Below are 18,357 nucleotides of genomic sequence, written 5' to 3' on the forward strand. Positions count from 1 at the left end.
AATCTCTGTTATGGCTGCTCTCCCCTTAATTATATTACTCCTGGTGGAATTCTGCACCATTGTGCATGCGAAGAATGTATGTCCCCCACATATTTCTGTGCTTTCCTGCAGAAAAATGGCTTTCTGACGGGGAAGGAAAGGGAAGCCACAAGAGTGGTCATGAGACCCGCCCTAGCAGTATGTTCCGGGTGCCCAGGGCAACCAGCAGAGAGGTAGATCACTGTGGGGCAGGGGCAGGACTGGGGAAGACCCGGCTGGTGGCTTCTATCCTGCGCCAGGCTCAGCTGCTAGTTCCGGCTGGGCTGGGGAGGACAGGACTTCATCTTCCCCTGCCTGGCATCTGGGACTGTCTCAGACCCACCCCCGGATTTCTCCCCTGTCTGTAAGTAGCTCTGCAAACTCTTCCCCCAACCCTGTGCTTACAGCACCCATCGCCCTTTAGCTGCAGAGGGAGGGATCACTGTACAAGGAGCTGCTTTCCAATTTGCGCATCCCGACCCATCATACCCAGATCATCCTGCCGAGCCTCATCCCCCACACACGCAAAACCCTCCCTGATGAGCCCCACTCCCCCTGCAGCTGGACCACCCCGACGAGCCACCTGTACCTGGATTCCCACCCTATTGAGCCACAACCAGCTGCACCTAGATCCCCACCCCACTGAGCTCTGCTCCCCCAGCATCTGGACCCCCCACAAAGCCCTCCACACCAAGACCCTCCTGCTGAGCTCTATTCCCCCCTCACCCAGACCCCCTCACTGGGTCCCAACCACCTTCACCTGGATCCCCCTGCAAAGTCCCATTGCCATTGCACCCAGAACCCCACAACAAGCCCCTGTGCATCCAGATCCCCCCCGCAACCAGATACCCAGTGAGCCGCCTATAGCCAGTTGCCCCACACAGAACCCTCTTAACTTTTAAAAAAAATTAAAAGCGGTTTAGTGGTGTTGTATATTAAATCTAGTGATTAAAAACTAATTTTTATTCCATTCTAGTTTTCCTTTCAGGCATAACTTACACACACCTGTTCCCCATGTGCATTCCCACATTCTTGCATGGTCTGATTTCCTTATCTGCAGTCCTTATTTAATGCTGCCATTCACCCTTATTATTCCTACATACTTCCCACAAGAAGTAACCATGACTGAAACCTTCAGGCTCTATCAAGACAGCTTCTAGATATTGCAAAGTGGGGATATTCTAAATGAATATATACAGGAAAATACAGAATCATAGAAGTTAGAAAAGAACTGCTTGGTCCCCTTTTCCATCTCCCTGCCAGTGCTGGATTTTTCTGTCAGCATTTTCTGCAGGGTTCTGTCCAATGTGTAGCTAAGAATACTTCTAAGGTGCCACAAGGACTCCTCGTTATTGTTACAATTCCTTAAACAGACTCTTCAATAGCTAATAGATTGTTCTGTCAGGGAACTTTTCCTGAGAACCAGCCTAAATATTTTCTTAGCTCATCTTTATTCCATTTTTCTTGGTCACAGCTCTTTAGACCACCCCAGAAACTGATTTCCTGCTTGATATTTACCAGGGGCTGCAGAGCACCACTGAAAACATGTGTGGGCAGGAGACTGATTTGCCCCACCACCACCTAACCTTCGTCTTCCCCTCTCAGGCGCCCCTCCTCTCGACCCATGAGCCCCTCCACATATCCCCTCCAAATCTGAGTGAGTGGCATTGCGACTTGGTGCATGAGGTTTGGCCCAGCGAAAAAGTGGGAGTTGGGCTGTGGCCCAGGTGCCACCAACCCCCAGTTCTGCGGCCTATGACATTTAAATGCCACCCTTTAAATACCATGCAGGTCCACCCTTATTTATAATTTAGCCAAGATACCCATAATTAGTTGCTTTATTTCTTTAATTCAACCCCTCCACCCCCCAAAATAATTCTGTTAATACCTTCTCAGAAAAGGCAAGAGACAGCATACTAAATGCTCTGGCCACACCTGATATGGTCAAAAAAGTGACTGAAGGGTGAAGAGAAAGTAGATGCTGCCAAACTATTTGATTGGGTGATAGACTCCAAAGGAAAGGTAATAAGTGAAAGCAAATATACAGTAGAACAATACTCTTAGAGAATTTAGGAGGAGAAATGTATTTATGCAGAGTGCCATTAATGTATGCTGCAATGCAAACTGCAATGTACTGTAAAAAATTAGCAGAAATATGGCATTAAAATATAGACCGTCCTTAAGAGGGAAGGACAGGATGAAAAACTAGACAAATGTGTGGACCCTGGAATTTGTCTCTGTTTGTATAAGAAAGGAAGACTGATGGCTTTCAAATAATATAAGGAGTTGGACCCAAAATAACATAACAGATTTGGGCTCAGTCCTAATCCCACTGAAGTCAGTGGGAGTTTTGCCATTAACTTTACTGGGAGAAGGACCAAACTACTGATGTTTAAACAGAAAGGACTGGATACAGAACAAATCAGGAAATGCAGCAATTGAGAATTTGGCAGAAAATATCCTTTAGACAAAAACATTTCATTCCACAAGCAATAGAAACATCGCATAGAATAAATTTACCCAAACAACCATTCAGAACAAAAAAACAGCTAAACCATGCCTAGGTTGTGTCTATACTAAAATTTTTATTCACATTTCCCATTGCAGTGCTGTCCCAGGGCCCCACCATCTATAGTATCAATGGCAGGAGTTCTGGAGTATATTAACGTGGTGTCGTCAAATCTAGATCAGCACAGGTGTAGATGACATGGCGGTTGAAATGCTGGTGGCTGATATTTTCAAACAGGGGGAATAAAAATGTAATCTGACCCTGATAAAAAAATGAATACAAAAAAATAAGACAGACCAAACAACCTGTCCCTTGCTCAGTGATATCTCAAGTGTGGGCATTATTTACTTATTATGTTTTTCAAATAAAGAGACATAAAGATACTCTGCCATCAATATCAATGAGAAAACAACCCAGTGAAATAGAACATCGTGTGAAACTAAAGATGTGAAACAAGGCAGAAAGCATGTATTGAAAAACATATAACAATTTAACAAGCCCTTAGGACAGTCCCTTCCACGGGTCATGTAAGTGCATACACACATTTAGAGTTATGAATATATGTGGTGTTAGCTTCCTCCAATAACAAGCTATAAAGTATGAACTAAAGACCAATGTGAGTTGGGTGGAAGTGTTTACTATAAGACAACAGGACGATTGAAGAAGTTAAAACCCATGGCTTACAAAATAATCAGTGCAGTTGAATTCTCCGCGATTAACTGATTCCTGAAGTCTAAATCCCTGTGATAACTCAACCTTACCATAAACATGGAAAGAAGGGACCCCAAACAAGGTTACTTTTCCCTTTTTTGTTAGGTTATACCTTATGCAAAGGGCATTAGCAGAAGGGTGTCCAACCTTTCTTGTGAGGTTGCGTGGGGCCCCCAATGCCAACCCAATCAACCAATATTTTTTCAAGCCCAGTGTAATGACTTATTCAGTAAATCTGTTTTACGCTGGCGAAGTGACAGATCAGTATCGACACCTAAAAGTCCATAAAGGGAGGAAAAACCAGGGGTTGGGGTGTCTGGAATGACCTGAACAGCTACTTTGATTTTTTTCCCAATAATTTGGAAATGAAGTCACGGTCCGGCCATAACTAATGGTGATAAATGCCAGACGATTTTTCACACTTTGGGCTACCGCTAGTCATAGCCTGGCTAAGCTCTGAGAGTTTCAACAGAGTGGAGAAGGCCATTTGCCACCTCATTTTCAGGCTCGAAACATTTCCACATACAAAATCTCTTGTTTCCATTAACACCTTGGTACCGCCCCACAAAATAATTTAAGCCTTTTCAGTGCAGTCTTTTAAGCAAATACTGCAGTTTTCACTTTATAGAGCCCCTCGGTAGCAGCCTGGTACCCTTGCCATTTCTCCTGTACACAGTAGTGTGGTTTCTACCATGTAGGACATTCTCTTGCAAGATGCAATCTGTACCTCAAAAGACTGAGTCCACATATCGGTGACACAAGTTAACTTCAGATTTATTGTTGTAGCAGTTGTGCTGTTGTATACATCAGTATGTAATATTGCTATTTATGATGGGGCACCTGACTCCGTGAAAGAAAGCAGAAGTGATTGAATAGTATCTTGAAATATCTTCTTACTATATAGTCTAGATAAGGGTGTGGACGATACTCTCATTTCTCAAGTGAAGACTACAAATGTCAGAGATTCTATTAATCCATCTCCTTTTGCCATGTTTTCTCTATGTCTTGGGGAGGTGTTTAAAGTACACTAGGCAAAACTGATTGTCTGGAGAGTCTTATTGTTTATTGTGAAATAGAAATTACATACTACATAAAAATAAGGGAAGAAGAATTGAGTGTTTAATCATTAAACTGTAATGGTTTTGACATTGATGACACCCAGAAAGTGCCATTTGTGCCAAGGGGTCTCAAACCATTTCATAATTTGATTACAAAATGTTTTCAAGGTTTAAGCCGTGCTTCCACTGCCCATTTCTGCTGACCATGCAAGGGGGGTAATCTATCCTTAAAAATGTAGTCTCAGCAGCCATTTTTCTGAACTGGACTTTGATTTTTGGTGATAAGGAGAGTTTCAATCTCTAGATCCAATTCATCCACACTCCAGTTTTGAATGTGGGTTCACATCCAAAACTGAAGATACTGTTTTCTGGATGAGATGCAGCCCAAGATGGCAGAAATCTAGTTAAAATATCTGATTTCTACCATTCAAGACTGCTGAAGTCTCAGGAGATCAGGTAACCTGGTGAGATTTTTCAACATATCAGCTCTTAATGGTCATTGCCACCCATCCTGAACCTCTGGGTTAAGTCTCAAGCTCACCTCAGAACTTGACCCTACTCTCAACACCATCTCAAAATTGCCATGGAGGGTATTTTATAGCTAGGTTCCAAATATTTGTAGATTTACACAATCTGTCTCCTGGGATTTAATAGATAAGTAGCATATCTGATTTCTCCTGCACAGAGCCTTTGTCTCTCATGAATACTCTCACAAAGTAGTTTTTCAATTTCTGTGTAACTTCTGTGTCTTTTGTCACAATTATTATATCCTTGCCCATTGAGGTCCTATTTTCTCTCTTTACCCTAATGTATTTATCTCATTCCCCATGCTGAAACCTCACTTCAGGCATCTCATTCTGTGATGTTGGCATGTCTGCTTATTACAGCTTTTTGGGAAGAATTTGAGTGAAATCTGCATACATTGCTGATTTCAGCCTTTATGAAATGTTAGGAGCCTACGTCCTATTGACTTACAGTGAGACTTAGGCTCCTACGGGTGAGATTTTTAAAGGTATTTGGGTGCCTAACATTGCAAATAGGCTCCTCATGGGATTTTCAGACACGCCTAGGTGCCTAATTCTCATGAAAAGAAATCACTGGGAGTTAGGTGCCTTGGGGCTTTTGAAAATCTCACTAGGGTACCTATTTACTTCCTTAGGTTCACAAATACTTTCGAAAATCTGACCATTAGTGGCTTTTGAATATGTGATCCTTTGTCTTTAATAGGATGTACATTATATAGCTATCATATGTGAGAATTTAACTTTTGTAGCTTTGGAGGATGGAAGGTGAAAATATTCCAATACAGAACAGAAAGTCCTAAATGAATGGAAAGGGCAGAAAAGTCATCATTTTTAACTGACAAAAAGATGAAAGCCTGCAAAGTATGTCTGATTCAAGCTGTTGGAAAAGATGATGATTGATCCCTTTTAAATAATAGTGTACTCTGTAAGCAGAATTGCATTTATTAAACTGGGTAGCATTTTTAGGAGAGGGAGGATACGTCAGTAATACTTAAAGAAAAAGGTGTGCATTTTTTTAAAATTAAATAATCTGGATACCCAGGTATCCATTATTTCAAGTAATTTATTTCAACCCATACTCTTTAAGTTGGAGCTAATTCTTAATAATTATGCATGTAGTAAGTGTAGGTCTAATGCTATACACCCAGATTTTAATTAACAATATTTAAATTAGAGCTCATGTGTGCTTTGAATGTGTGCTTGGATGTTAACTCATCATTCACAGTATTCTAAGAATCAGTACTTTATGAACCGGGGAAAATATAGATTTTGACTGTGCCTCAGTCAATTTTTTTTAGTATCTTTGTTGCTAAATTTCAGCAAAAGTCGTGTGTGCAATTTGACATCCGACAGATTTATTGGGAAATGTTGTTTACTGAACTCTTAGAAGTTTCACTCATTTCTATGGTGGCTTTCAGGTGTAATTTTCAACAGTATGAAGGCTGGATTAGATGTGCACTTCCCATTATTGCTAATGCCTAGTCTTTTCCCATGAATAAAACTGGTAGCTTATAGTGATGAGCAAACCTCCCAAAGTTCAGATCAAATAAGACCTACAGTCAAAGGCTGTGATGTCTAGACAAACGTATCAAGTTGTTTTGAAGTACTCATTCTCATCATCACCTCCCACCAGCAACAGCCTTCCGCATCTTGGACAGTCTTTGAAGCTCCCAGGCAGCTAGTACCAGTCTGAATAGAAAGTTGGCATTGACCAGATGCTAGTTAAGTTTACCCCAGATCTAAACATGAGCCCTAACCACAAAGTTTGCATCCAGATCTGAACTTTCTTTATGTATGGAGATGTTTCAGTGTTATCATTGTTACTATTAATCATGTTTATTATGGTTATGCATAAGGGACAATTGAGAATGGGGCCCCATTGTGCCAGACCCTATACAAACACAGAGTAATAGATAGTGCCTGCTTCAAAGAGCTCACAGTCTAAATATGGGATTATGGTTCAGGCCCGTCTCCATCTAAAACATGAACCTGGCCCATGCCCTTTTCCAGGTTCTTAAATTTCTGATAAAGAACTTCCTCATTCTGTTGAAGAATGGAGATATGAGACTGGCTCATCCCACTTACAAGGGCCTAGCAGAGTAGGGCCCCAACCTCACCGAGGCCTCCAGGAATTACAGCATTAGATCTATAAGTAGAGAAGAAGGATGGTTCTGTTGTTAGAGCAGTAGCCTGTGACTCAAGCGACCCAGGTTCAATTCCCTTCTCCACCACCGACTTCCTATGTGACCTTGGGCAAATCACTCAGTCTCCCTGTGACACACTTCCCGTATCTCACAGGGGTGTGTGAGGATAAATACATAGCAAATTGTGAGGCACTTGGGTATTACAGTAGTGAGAACCATACAAGTGCCCAAGATGGAGGTGGGTAGGAATGTTAAATACTAGTAAAGTATTTTAAACTTTAAAGGGTCATTCCAGCAACTGCAGCTTGCACTGGCAGGGTGTTTTCAGATCCTCTTGCTCAAGAATAGGATGAGAGTGAGGCACACTGACTTCCCACATATGTTCACCCTTGCAGGAACTGTGGGTTTCTCAGCCACTCCCCATTAGCTTTCTGGAAGAGTGACTTATGGCTGTGCCCGAAAGAGAGACCCTGGCAGTGGAGTGGGTAGCAGGCTACAGGGCCTTCTACCCATAGACCTGAACAGCTCATTGTGTAAGGACTGTTGAGGGATGGTGATAACACAGTTTGCATGATGGAGGGCAGAAAACATGGGTAATTAGGATCAGATTCTGATAGGCATCCAAACTTTTGAAGGCTTTCCTAAACCAAACTTCTGAGGTTCACCTAGTAGTCCTCTTTCTCTAGTGCATTAAGACGGCACCGTCACCTTCTCTATGAAAAATAATTGAAGTGGGTTACTTTACTGTGTTATACTGTGAATAGACTTTGCAATAAGACTTTGTGATAGCTTGAGATCTTAATGAAAACTAGACTCCTTCAGTCAAAACTTAGTTTATATTGTTTGGAGAAACATCTCAGTATTGTAGTTTGTAAGCAAAAGCTGGACTTCAAAAAAACCTAAGGAAGGAACAAAGCAATTGGTCTAGCAGCCAGCAAAAAGTCTATGACCTCTCTAAAGCCAGAGTTGCATTCAAAGATGAGATAGGGATCTGTAATACTAAGCTAACTAGTTTCTTACCAAGCCAACACATCTGTGCTGTGAAATGTTTTAAATTTGGATCATAAGCAACTAACTTGGACTTAATTATATCCACTGTGCTCTCACACAGAGTGAGGTAAATCAAAATACTAACCTAGTATTTACATACGGAATGCCAGATTCTTATCTCAGTTTTGCAATGTACATTGTCTTATATTTCCAGAATGTCCACCATTGCACGTTTGTTTCACCTCTTCACATCTGAGTTCAGAATTTGACTTCCAAGTTTTGTCTAGACTGTGTTCTCTCATCATTATTTTTCCTCATGACACTGAATAAAGACTTGCAAGAGGAAGGGTTCCTTCACAGGGGAAATGAAAAAGTGTCATTTGGTGATTAGAAAAGGGGGCTGGGAGTCCTGATTCATGGGTTGTGTCCACAGACTTGCTGTGTGACCATGGGGGAAGTCATTGAATCTCACTGTCTCTTGGGTTACCCTGCAAGGAAATGTGTGTAATGCTGATGGTACTGCTTGGAGAAAGAGACTAGAACAATTATGTGGCTGTTGTGGGAGGGGGATTTTTCTTTTGGGGAGGTTTTTGGACTACAAAGATTTGAGTGGCCATGCCCTCCACCATGGTTTCTGCTTAACGTTACAAAATAAAAAACAGGTATTAATGCTGTACCCAAATAGGCAATAAATGGATTGCCCCCCAGCCACTTTATGTCTGCTGTTGGCAACAGTCATACAACTAAAAAGCCAGATGAATCAGCTGCATCTCAGTGTCCTATAAATGGCTTGATAGGACTTCTGATGTCCCACCTGAGGAAGAGCATGGAGTAGAAGGCAACCTCCCCACTGCAACTGATACAACATTGACATCTTTAAATCATGATTTGAGGACTTCAGTAACTCAGCCAGAGGTTAGGGGTCTATTACAGGAGTGAGTGGGCAAGGTTCTGTGGCCTGAAATGTGCAGTAGGTCATAATAAATGATCATGATGGTCCCTTCTGACCTTACGTTTATGAGTCTATCTGACCTCTTTCTTCCCCTCTCCTCCAGGCTTCTGCCCAGTCCCCCAAAGATAATGAATAGGGAAAACTTCAGCAATAAGAGGTTTTTGTATCAATACTTTTCAGTGATCATAAAGATGTTTGAGTGGACTGGATGGATCAACAAATTGTGGTAGCTGAAATGTCAGATGAAAAAGCTGCATCTTGCATTGTGCCCTAAAAATGGCTTAGGTCCATGAGCTTTGATATCCTTTGTAGCTGATTCAAATCCAGTTCAGATTTCTTGTAGCTAGAGATTGTGACTGAGGGCTCTTGGTGGCCCATTTTAAATGAATTTGAGAAAGCAGGTGTTATACAACTGTGTGATATTGTACATGTACGACAAAGGGCATGCTTCAAAACTCGGTTTGAAATGGCTAATAGCACAACAGGGCTAATAGTCACATTGTTTATTACATGACCGTTGCTACCATTAGGTTCCTTGAAATTCCTCTGAAATCAGAAGCAGTGACTTTTAGTAAAGCAGACTGCCCATTGCATAACAAGCATTAATAAAGATCCTATGCCAGGAAACTTCATACAACTGCATAAATGAGTCCACCTGTGACTTTTTCCTCACTGTGGTTGCTTTTATTAAGAGTGGCGTAATACAGAAAACCACTCACCGTTTTCTACAGATCCTGTCAAATTTATCTGCGGGTAACTTACCTCTGATAACACCTGCAAAAGTACAAGGGCTATTATTATTATTTGTATCGTAATAATGCCCAAAAGCCCCAGTAATGATCGGGGTCCCATTGTGGCAGGCACTTTAAAAACACATTAATGTTTCTCAAACCTAATATACACAAAGCATAATGTGTCCCTCACAGCTAGGGTTACCATACGTCCAGGTTTTCCCAGACATTTCCTCTGTCCACGCAGATTTTTCAAATTAGAGGAAATGTCCAGTATTTTTATGAAGAAGACACAGCATCTCAGAAAGAGCTGGCTCCGCATCCCAATGGGTCCCTCCCTGCACTTGCAGCTGCCGGATCCCACCCACCCAAGCCCTGGCTCCCAGGACTGAGGATGGGGAGAGGCAGGGAGGCACTGATTGACAACTGGCACTGCAATCTTGGCCTGAGCCAGCTGCCCTGCCACAGTGACAGGGAGCGGACACTGCCCCCCACCTCAAGAGTGAGGCCCTCCGGCAGCCTCCAGCATAGTTTTTAATTAAAACATTGTGAAAATAAACCATGGAATTAAATTACAGGAAAAAATGGTCTGATCTACAATAGTTTTGCCAACCCCTCAAAATACTTTTCCAAACCTTGAACTCTTTTAGATTCCCCCAGTCCTACTAGACACCCTCTGTAAATGCTGAATCACCAGGTGACATCTCATGAGACTTGATGCAAAATCTGCTCTTCGCAGAGTGCAGGAGCTGCAGTTTTGAGAGCCTTTTTGTGTGCTCTGCTTTCCTGTGCACCAGCATAACATTAGAATCCTACCCTCACGGATTAAGGACAAACAGGAAGCTCGGTTCTGATATCTCTTAGAGTGGTGTAAACCAGGGTATCACCACTGAAGTAACTGGAGTTACACTGCTGAATAATTAGGATGAAATCAGAATCAGCACTACATCTCTTACTCTAGACACTTGCATTTTTTTGTATCGGGCTATCTGTACACTGAAGTAAATAGATCTGCTTTTAATGCAGAAGCTATATGTCTGAGGAAAAACACCACAGATCTGGGGCTTTAAAATTCCATTGTTCTACTGGTAATATTCTGTTTCAAGGGATAATTCTCATGCACATTTGAGCACATCCATTTCAGAGCTCAGTCACTTGGATCTCCTTTCTTTAATAGCACATTGAAACAAACAGATGCCATTCACTTCACACACTGAAATAAGTGTGAATCTATTTCAGTGTGTTATCATATGCTTTCCCCCCATTTTAAATAACCAAGGAAATTAAATGCAAAGAAATGATTAATAGTAGAGCTAGTCAGGACATTTCTGTCTGAATATTTTTCCATTGGAAAATGCCATTTTGTCAAAATCAAAACTTTCCATGGGAATGTGTAATTTTTGATGAAAATTTGTTTTAAAAAAAAGTTTCAACCTTACTGGAATGGAGCATTTTAATATTTTTTTTGAAGTAACTTATTGTTTTGAAATTTATTTTATATTCCATTTAAAATGATGATAAAATATAACATTAAAAGAATCAAAATCTGACTCTCAATCCTTTTCCTGGGTTGCTCATAGAGCACCCTAACAAAGTACTGCTTTATAGAGCCAGTTTCGCCCAGTGAAAGAGCCAGAGGGTCCAGCTCCCACAGAAGGAGTATTGCATTGGAGCTGAATCAATCCCTAGATATGACATTTGGACCCTGGGCTTTGATTTGGCCCTATATTTGAGAGAAAACCTACTACACAGATGCCAAGGAACTTTTACAATGTTTATGCTTTTCTAGTCATTCATAAAATGTGTTTCTTAGATGTCAGTTGGGTGAACTGTGTAACAATGTTTCAATACCGTTCTGTCATCATATTCCTGCCAAGTTTTAATTTGGCATGTAGTAATGATGCACTTGATGTATTGCTTCACTATTGTTAAAAAAGGCGGAGGTTAAGTTCTGAAGGCTAATGGGAAAGGAGTGTGTAACAATTGGGGTTATGCCTCACGAACTAATAAAACACCTTAGTTACATGTCATGCTTATTATTTCCTATACACCAAAGATTTTATTCAGTGTTTATTTTATGTATATTTAAGTTACTGCAAATTTCAGCTCGTTATCAATGAGGCATATATTCTTATCCCAATGCACAGAGAATCAGGCAGATTAGCATCCCTGCATCAAGATGATAATACTCTTGAGTTGTGGGGCATCTAATAAAGAACACAATGAAATGTCCTTGTCAGCACAAAACTTTCCTTTTAACACATAATTTATTTTAAACAAGTGTATATGTAAATCCTTCAGTATGTTAATCTGCTGTTTTAAAAGTCCCTGAGAGGAAAGATGAAGATATTTCAAACATAGGAGCCTAAAGTTAGGGTTCTAAATTCACATTTAGGCACATAAATAATTGACCTAACTTTCAAAAGCACCAAGGACTAAGTAACTGTCACTGCCTTCATTGGGAACTTCAGCGTGGTCACTACTTTTGAAAATCAAGCCTCTTTTTAGGTGCCCAAATGTGAATTTAGAAGCAAATTTAGGCTTGTATTTTTGAAAATCTAGACCAAATGTTTAAAATATACTTTCAAATAACAGTCAAAGAAATTTTTGTGAAATAGTACGTGATTTTTACAGAGAGATCAGAAATGAGTTATATTTTATATGGTCCCTTTGGGAAAAAGATATATTGAAAAAATAGGAGTGTATTGATCTTGTTTTTAATAAACAACTCTCCAGAAGCTTAATAACGTATCCCAGTGAATCATAGAATCATAGAATCATAGAATATCAGGGTTGGAAGGGACCCCAGAAGGTCATCTAGTCCAACCCCCTGCTCAAAGCAGGACCAATTCCCAGTTAAATCATCCCAGCCAGGGCTTTGTCAAGCCTGACCTTAAAAACCTCTAAGGAAGGAGATTCTACCACCTCCCTAGGTAACGCATTCCAGTGTTTCACCACCCTCTTAGTGAAAAAGTTTTTCCTAATATCCAATCTAAACCTCCCCCACTGCAACTTGAGACCATTACTCCTCGTTCTGTCATCTGCTACCATTGAGAACAGTCTAGAGCCATCCTCTTTGGAACCCCCTTTCAGGTAGTTGAAAGCAGCTATCAAATCCCCCCTCATTCTTCTCTTCTGCAGGCTAAACAATCCCAGCTCCCTCAGCCTCTCCTCATAACTCATGTGTTCCAGTCCCCTAATCATTTTTGTTGCCCTTCGCTGGACTCTCTCCAATTTATCCACATCCTTCTTGAAGTGTGGGGCCCAAAACTGGACACAGTACTCCAGATGAGGCCTCACCAATGTCGAATAGAGGGGAACGATCACGTCCCTCGATCTGCTCGCTATGCCCCTACTTATACATCCCAAAATGCCATTGGCCTTTTTGGCAACAAGGGCACACTGCTGACTCATATCCAGCTTCTCGTCCACTGTCACCCCTAGGTCCTTTTCTGCAGAACTGCTGCCTAGCCATTCGGTCCCTAGTCTGTAGCTGTGCATTGGGTTCTTCCGTCCTAAGTGCAGGACCCTGCACTTATCCTTATTGAACCTCATCAGATTCCTTTTGGCCCAATCTTCCAATTGGTCTAGGTCCTTCTGTATCCTATCCCTCCCCTCCAGCGTATCTACCACTCCTCCCAGTTTAGTATCATCCGCAAATTTGCTGAGAGTGCAATCCACACCATCCTCCAGATCATTTATGAAGATATTGAATAAAACCGGCCCCAGGACCGACCCTTGGGGCACTCCACTTGATACCGGCTGCCAACTAGACATGGAGCCATTGATCACTAGAACATTGAATGTTTCTTATGTCAGAAACACACCATGAAATATGAGCTATTCTTTATGTCCCACACATAAAATAGTCCAGTTTTGGCCCATGATTTACTAGGGGCACTAATGATCTGAAGGGAAGGGAGCAGAGAATATATTTTCCTTGCAGATATTTATTTATCTACTTATTCTAATTTGTAAAGCAAAAAACCAAACATATTTATAAGACCCTAAGTTGGCCTTCTTTCATTCCTCCCATCATAGATGAACCCAATCAGCTCTTTTAATAGCTAATATTTTGCCCAGCTTGCTTATAGTATTATTTCTTCTGTATTCCTTGGACTTCTGTAGTTCATTCTCCGTTATAATATCCATAGCGTTGTCTTCATTGCAGTTAATCATACATACACACAAGCAAACTATTCTATGTATGTATAATACAAAACCCCCTGTTTTCTGTGTTAGTATTTTACAGATTTTGTTACGCTTGTATAGTTTTAAGTTAATTTTGGCACAATAAAAACAACTCATTTGATTGACTGCTTTATAAGGATATCATCCTTGAGAGTATTTTAGTACTTTAGTCTGTGATTTAGGGAAGCACTGTTTAACTTTCACTGACTTTAATTGGTTCCTGAACAAAGATGGTTTCTGATTTGATGCCTATATGGAGCCTTTATGGTAGAGCCCTGTAGTTCACATAGAAAAAGTTCTCTTTCAAGTAGTGGAAGTGCCCCTTTTTTACAAATGAGTGTGGTTGATCTGTATCTTAAAAACACAATATATAAAAAGCTCACGTTTTATGGTTGCTACTGTGATTACTTATTGACAGAATCATTATTAAAAATATCTACACTCTTTTGCAGGTGAATGAAATCTACCATGACGAGTCCTTAGGTGCCCACATTAATGTTGTTTTGGTGAGGATAATCATGCTGAGCTATGGGAAAGTAAGTAAAGGCTAATTTTAATAATGGATCTAGATGTTTCCGGGATTCTTTTAATGAACTGTGTAATTCATATACTACTCTATTTTAATTTGTTCATTGTCTATTAATATAGCATTAATGTATAATATGTAATTTACATCTACACTTGTTTGTTTATTATATGAAATGCATGCTGGAAAATAACTGTAACATAAAATTTCCTGTTGTGTTTTCTCTTATTATGTCACTTTAAGTTACCGCTTTGCTTTGGCAGTATTATTTCAAGTTTGTTCTAGATAACTTATGGCAAATTTCATGGGTATTGACCCTTTTGGCCACTAGAGGGGTATGATATATACTGTGTATGTTATACATGCATAAGAAAGCAGTAACACGTGACTGTGTGTATCATAGAATATCAAGGTTGGAAGGGACCTCAGGAGGTCATCTAGTCCAAACCCATACTCAAAGCAGGACCAGTTCCCAATTTTTGCCCCAGGTCCCTAAATGGCCCCCTCAAGGATTGAACTCACAACCCTGGGTTTAGCAGGCCAATGTTCAAACCACTGAGCTATCCCTCCCACTTATATTACCATACAGTAAGTGCATTGTGGGCTCAGTTCTGCTGAGCACAATGGCTCTGATCCAGCAAATCCCTTAAGCTTGTACTTAAGTAAAGTTGGACGACACATGTTTAAAGTTAAGCATTTGCTTTGTTGGATTGGGGCCAGAGTGTCTTGCACTTTGCAGAATCAAATCAAAATTAAGAATTACAAGGTTTTTTTTTATTTTCTACAGTTCTGTTGCTGTTTCTGTGGAATGGGTCAGTTTACAAGCAACACTCCTGTAAAGAACATTGAAATGATGAGTGATTTTGAAAGTGGGATTACTTTAAAGCCTTTAGTACTTTTACCCCAGTTTTGTCTGAGCAACTTCTAATTCCTTGGAAACTGGAGGAGAGTTATAAGCATGTTTATAACATTCATTGAATGAGGACAAGCCCTACCAATTCCTCTTAGGTACAGCAGCACCTGCAACTATTCAAGTGAAAATATTTTTATGATCTAGCTTGCCTTTTTGTGACTACAGTTACTGTCATTTGGACATTCATGAGTCGTACCTGATTTGCAGAGTCAGCTAAGTATTTAGACATGCAAGTGGCCTAAATGGTATCCATAAACAATAGAGAGTCAGTTCAGCTGGTATAAATGGGTGTAGCTCCAGTGAAGTCAACAGACTTGCACTGAGTTACCATAGCTGAAGATCTGGCACAACACCAGCTCTTTGCTGAGAGTCAGGAGGCCCTGAGTTCTAATCCAGGCTCTGCTGCTGACTCACCACGTGGCCTTGGGTTAGTCAATTGACCTTTCTGTCTGAGCTTCTTTTTCTGTAAATTGAAGATAGTAATACTTTCTTGCCTGCCTCACAGGGTGATGTGTTTTGGAGATATAAAGTGATATATAAATGCTAAGATAAGGAAAGGAGTGTGGGGAAAGTGTTTGTATCTGCCATTCTATGGCCCAGCGTTCATAGTGTGTATATTTAGAAAGTTGGGTTAAAATAGGGGAAATAACTTAATAATTGTTATATGGATAATAATTGAGAGAATGTAAACAGGCTAATAATTCTCAAGTTGGGGTGGTAGAAGATACCCATGCAGCTGGAACCTTTATCAGTCAATCAGATGCCTTGTTTTGTAATGCCCATGTATTAAATGTATGCATTGCTATGTCTATCTCTGTATAGTTATATATCTATAATAATCTAATATCTTGCAACTTCTGCTGGTTTATCTGCTGAAATACAGTAAGTACAGTAGATCCCAATTCCACTTTCCGATTCTTGTTTGCGTTCCAAGAAGAGGGTGGGTTGTTTTTCCAGAAGAAAAGAGGGAAAAAATCTAAACAAAAAATATTGTTCATTAATAATTTGCATCTCACTGATACTGCAGACCTGTATAGAAAGCAGTGTGCTTCTGTGTCACTAGTTTGCATCCCAGCTAGGTTAGCAGAGGATGAAAACATTCACTCTGTAATGGCTGTTTGGCCTGTGTGAAAGGAGCAGGTGATCCCAGTCAAGTTTCCAATGGGCATATGATCACATTACAAAAATGACCATTGCAGTTAGCGCCAACCGCTCCTTTTATTGGCAGGCTCAGTAGTGAGTAACCCGGAGCTGGATTCTGATACCCAATGGGTAGCATCTTAGTCTGCGAGTAGCCCCACTGATTTCAACAGAATTGTATGTGGAGTAAGGTACCATTTGGGTATCAGAATCTGATCCTGAATGAGCATAGAGACTGAGCTCCGCTCTCTCTTCCAGAGGTTTTGGACCTGGTTCTCATTTACACTCCAGCCTCTTTGCACCATTCTGAAAGTGTAAAGGGGGCTTTAAATAAGTGTAATTTTATATAATTGTAATTTACCCCCTACTTTGAGGCCCCATTACCTAGAGCAGTGTAAAGGAGTCTCAGTGTAAATGAGAACCAGGCCCAGATTTCTCTTCAGAATAGGGTTGTTAGGGAAAGGACATTGTACTGCCCCTGCCTTTTTAATCTGTTCTGTGGGGGGGTGGGAAAGAGGCTTCTAAGGTTGTGCCAGCAGAAGCAGTTTTAGAACTAAAGGGATGTGCGCAAGTTAAAACAATGCAAGAGTAAAATGGCCTGTTTGGCTTCACTATGTGAAAATATCACCACGTAATCTTGTTTGAGGAAAGTATTGCTTTAGAAACCTTCCAGTGGGTACCTTAAGGTTTGCTTGCTTCATTCAGCGCAATTTGGTATATAGATCACCAGCATGATAAATAATCATAATAATTACATTGGGGTTCCATAATAGATGGGGCATGGATGAGTGATGCACTGTTTTTCCTTTGAGGTTGTGACACAGTTGTGAGTTATTGCAAGTACCACCCACCCCCAAACAGCCTTTCACTGTATTGTTTTTTAAAAAGGTTTATTTTATTTTATACAATATGTCATCTGTTGGTGAGGGTAATACAGACAATACTGTGGGTTGCATAGCAACCAGCTTTTCAATGGTTGTTTTTTGAAGGCATCACAGTCACTGAACTGCACTCATTTTCAGTATTTTCGGGGCAGTAAAATAAACCCAGCTGTAATTTTGAAAGTTTCAGGTCCTTGAAATTTCAGCAATTAGATGAGAATGAACAAATATAGAAGGGATACAGGAAGTTGCTCCTCTACATTCGTTGTGATAACATATTGCAGCTATCTAATGAACTGAAATCAAAACATCTGAGATAGTTGGATTGAAATGGCACATTTTTCATGTACAAATTATTGCTTCCGCAATTAAGCCAAGCATGAGAGAACTGTTATTTTTTCATAAGGACTAAGGCTAGACTGTGACTTTACAATATGTCTTGAGTAAAGGGCAGCATATAGCTGTGCTGCCCCAGGAGTAAACCCGGGAACATATTGTGACCGAGAGTCACAATTCATTTCCTAAAAAGAAAAGGATACTAGTGGCACCTTAGAGACTAACCAACTAGTGCTCCTTTTCTTTTGGCGAATACAGACTGACACGGCTGCTACTCTGAAATTCATTTCCTGGATTCCCACTTGTTTAGATCACTTGTTTAGCAGATTACTACCCGCTCTTCTGCATAAATGCAACTGCACCAGCAGGCACGTTGAGGGTGCATGGCAACACGGCTCCACCCAGTCCCCACTTTGCCCCATACCTGTGAGTAGGACATGGGATATTGGTCCTCCAGAGGCTGTTTTCTGCACTGTACTCTGAAACATTTAGCCCATGCAAAAGAGAAGGGGGACACTTTCTCTCCACTCACTCCCCTGAACAGGCACGTAAAGCAAACAATGATTTTGTCCTTATTCAGTGACTTGAAAATGGGGTTTTTGGGATGTATGTGCCATAACTATAGCACCATGGCAGCAAAGGAATCATGAAGAAAATTGTTCAGTCAGATGCATATTTCCCAATTACTGTTGTCTAATTTAGTTTGTTTCTTTCTAATTTTAATCTGGATTCA

General features: G+C 40.6%; 1 protein-coding gene across 2 annotated transcripts in view; it reads left to right on the forward strand.

The window, feature by feature from the left end:
- ADAMTS2 (ADAM metallopeptidase with thrombospondin type 1 motif 2) overlaps window positions 1-18,357 on the forward strand; it is a 262,414-nt gene that overhangs the window by 189,703 nt on the left and 54,354 nt on the right. For both annotated transcript variants that reach the window (XM_084637009.1, XM_084637010.1), the window contains exon 5: window positions 14,281-14,364. In XM_084637009.1, the coding sequence (XP_084493135.1) occupies window positions 14,281-14,364 (84 nt within the window). The remainder of the gene's footprint in view (window positions 1-14,280; window positions 14,365-18,357) is intronic.

This window comes from Lepidochelys olivacea, assembly GCF_965140295.1.
Source record: "Lepidochelys olivacea isolate rLepOli2 genome assembly, chromosome: 8".
Taxonomy (NCBI): Eukaryota; Metazoa; Chordata; order Testudines; family Cheloniidae; genus Lepidochelys; species Lepidochelys olivacea.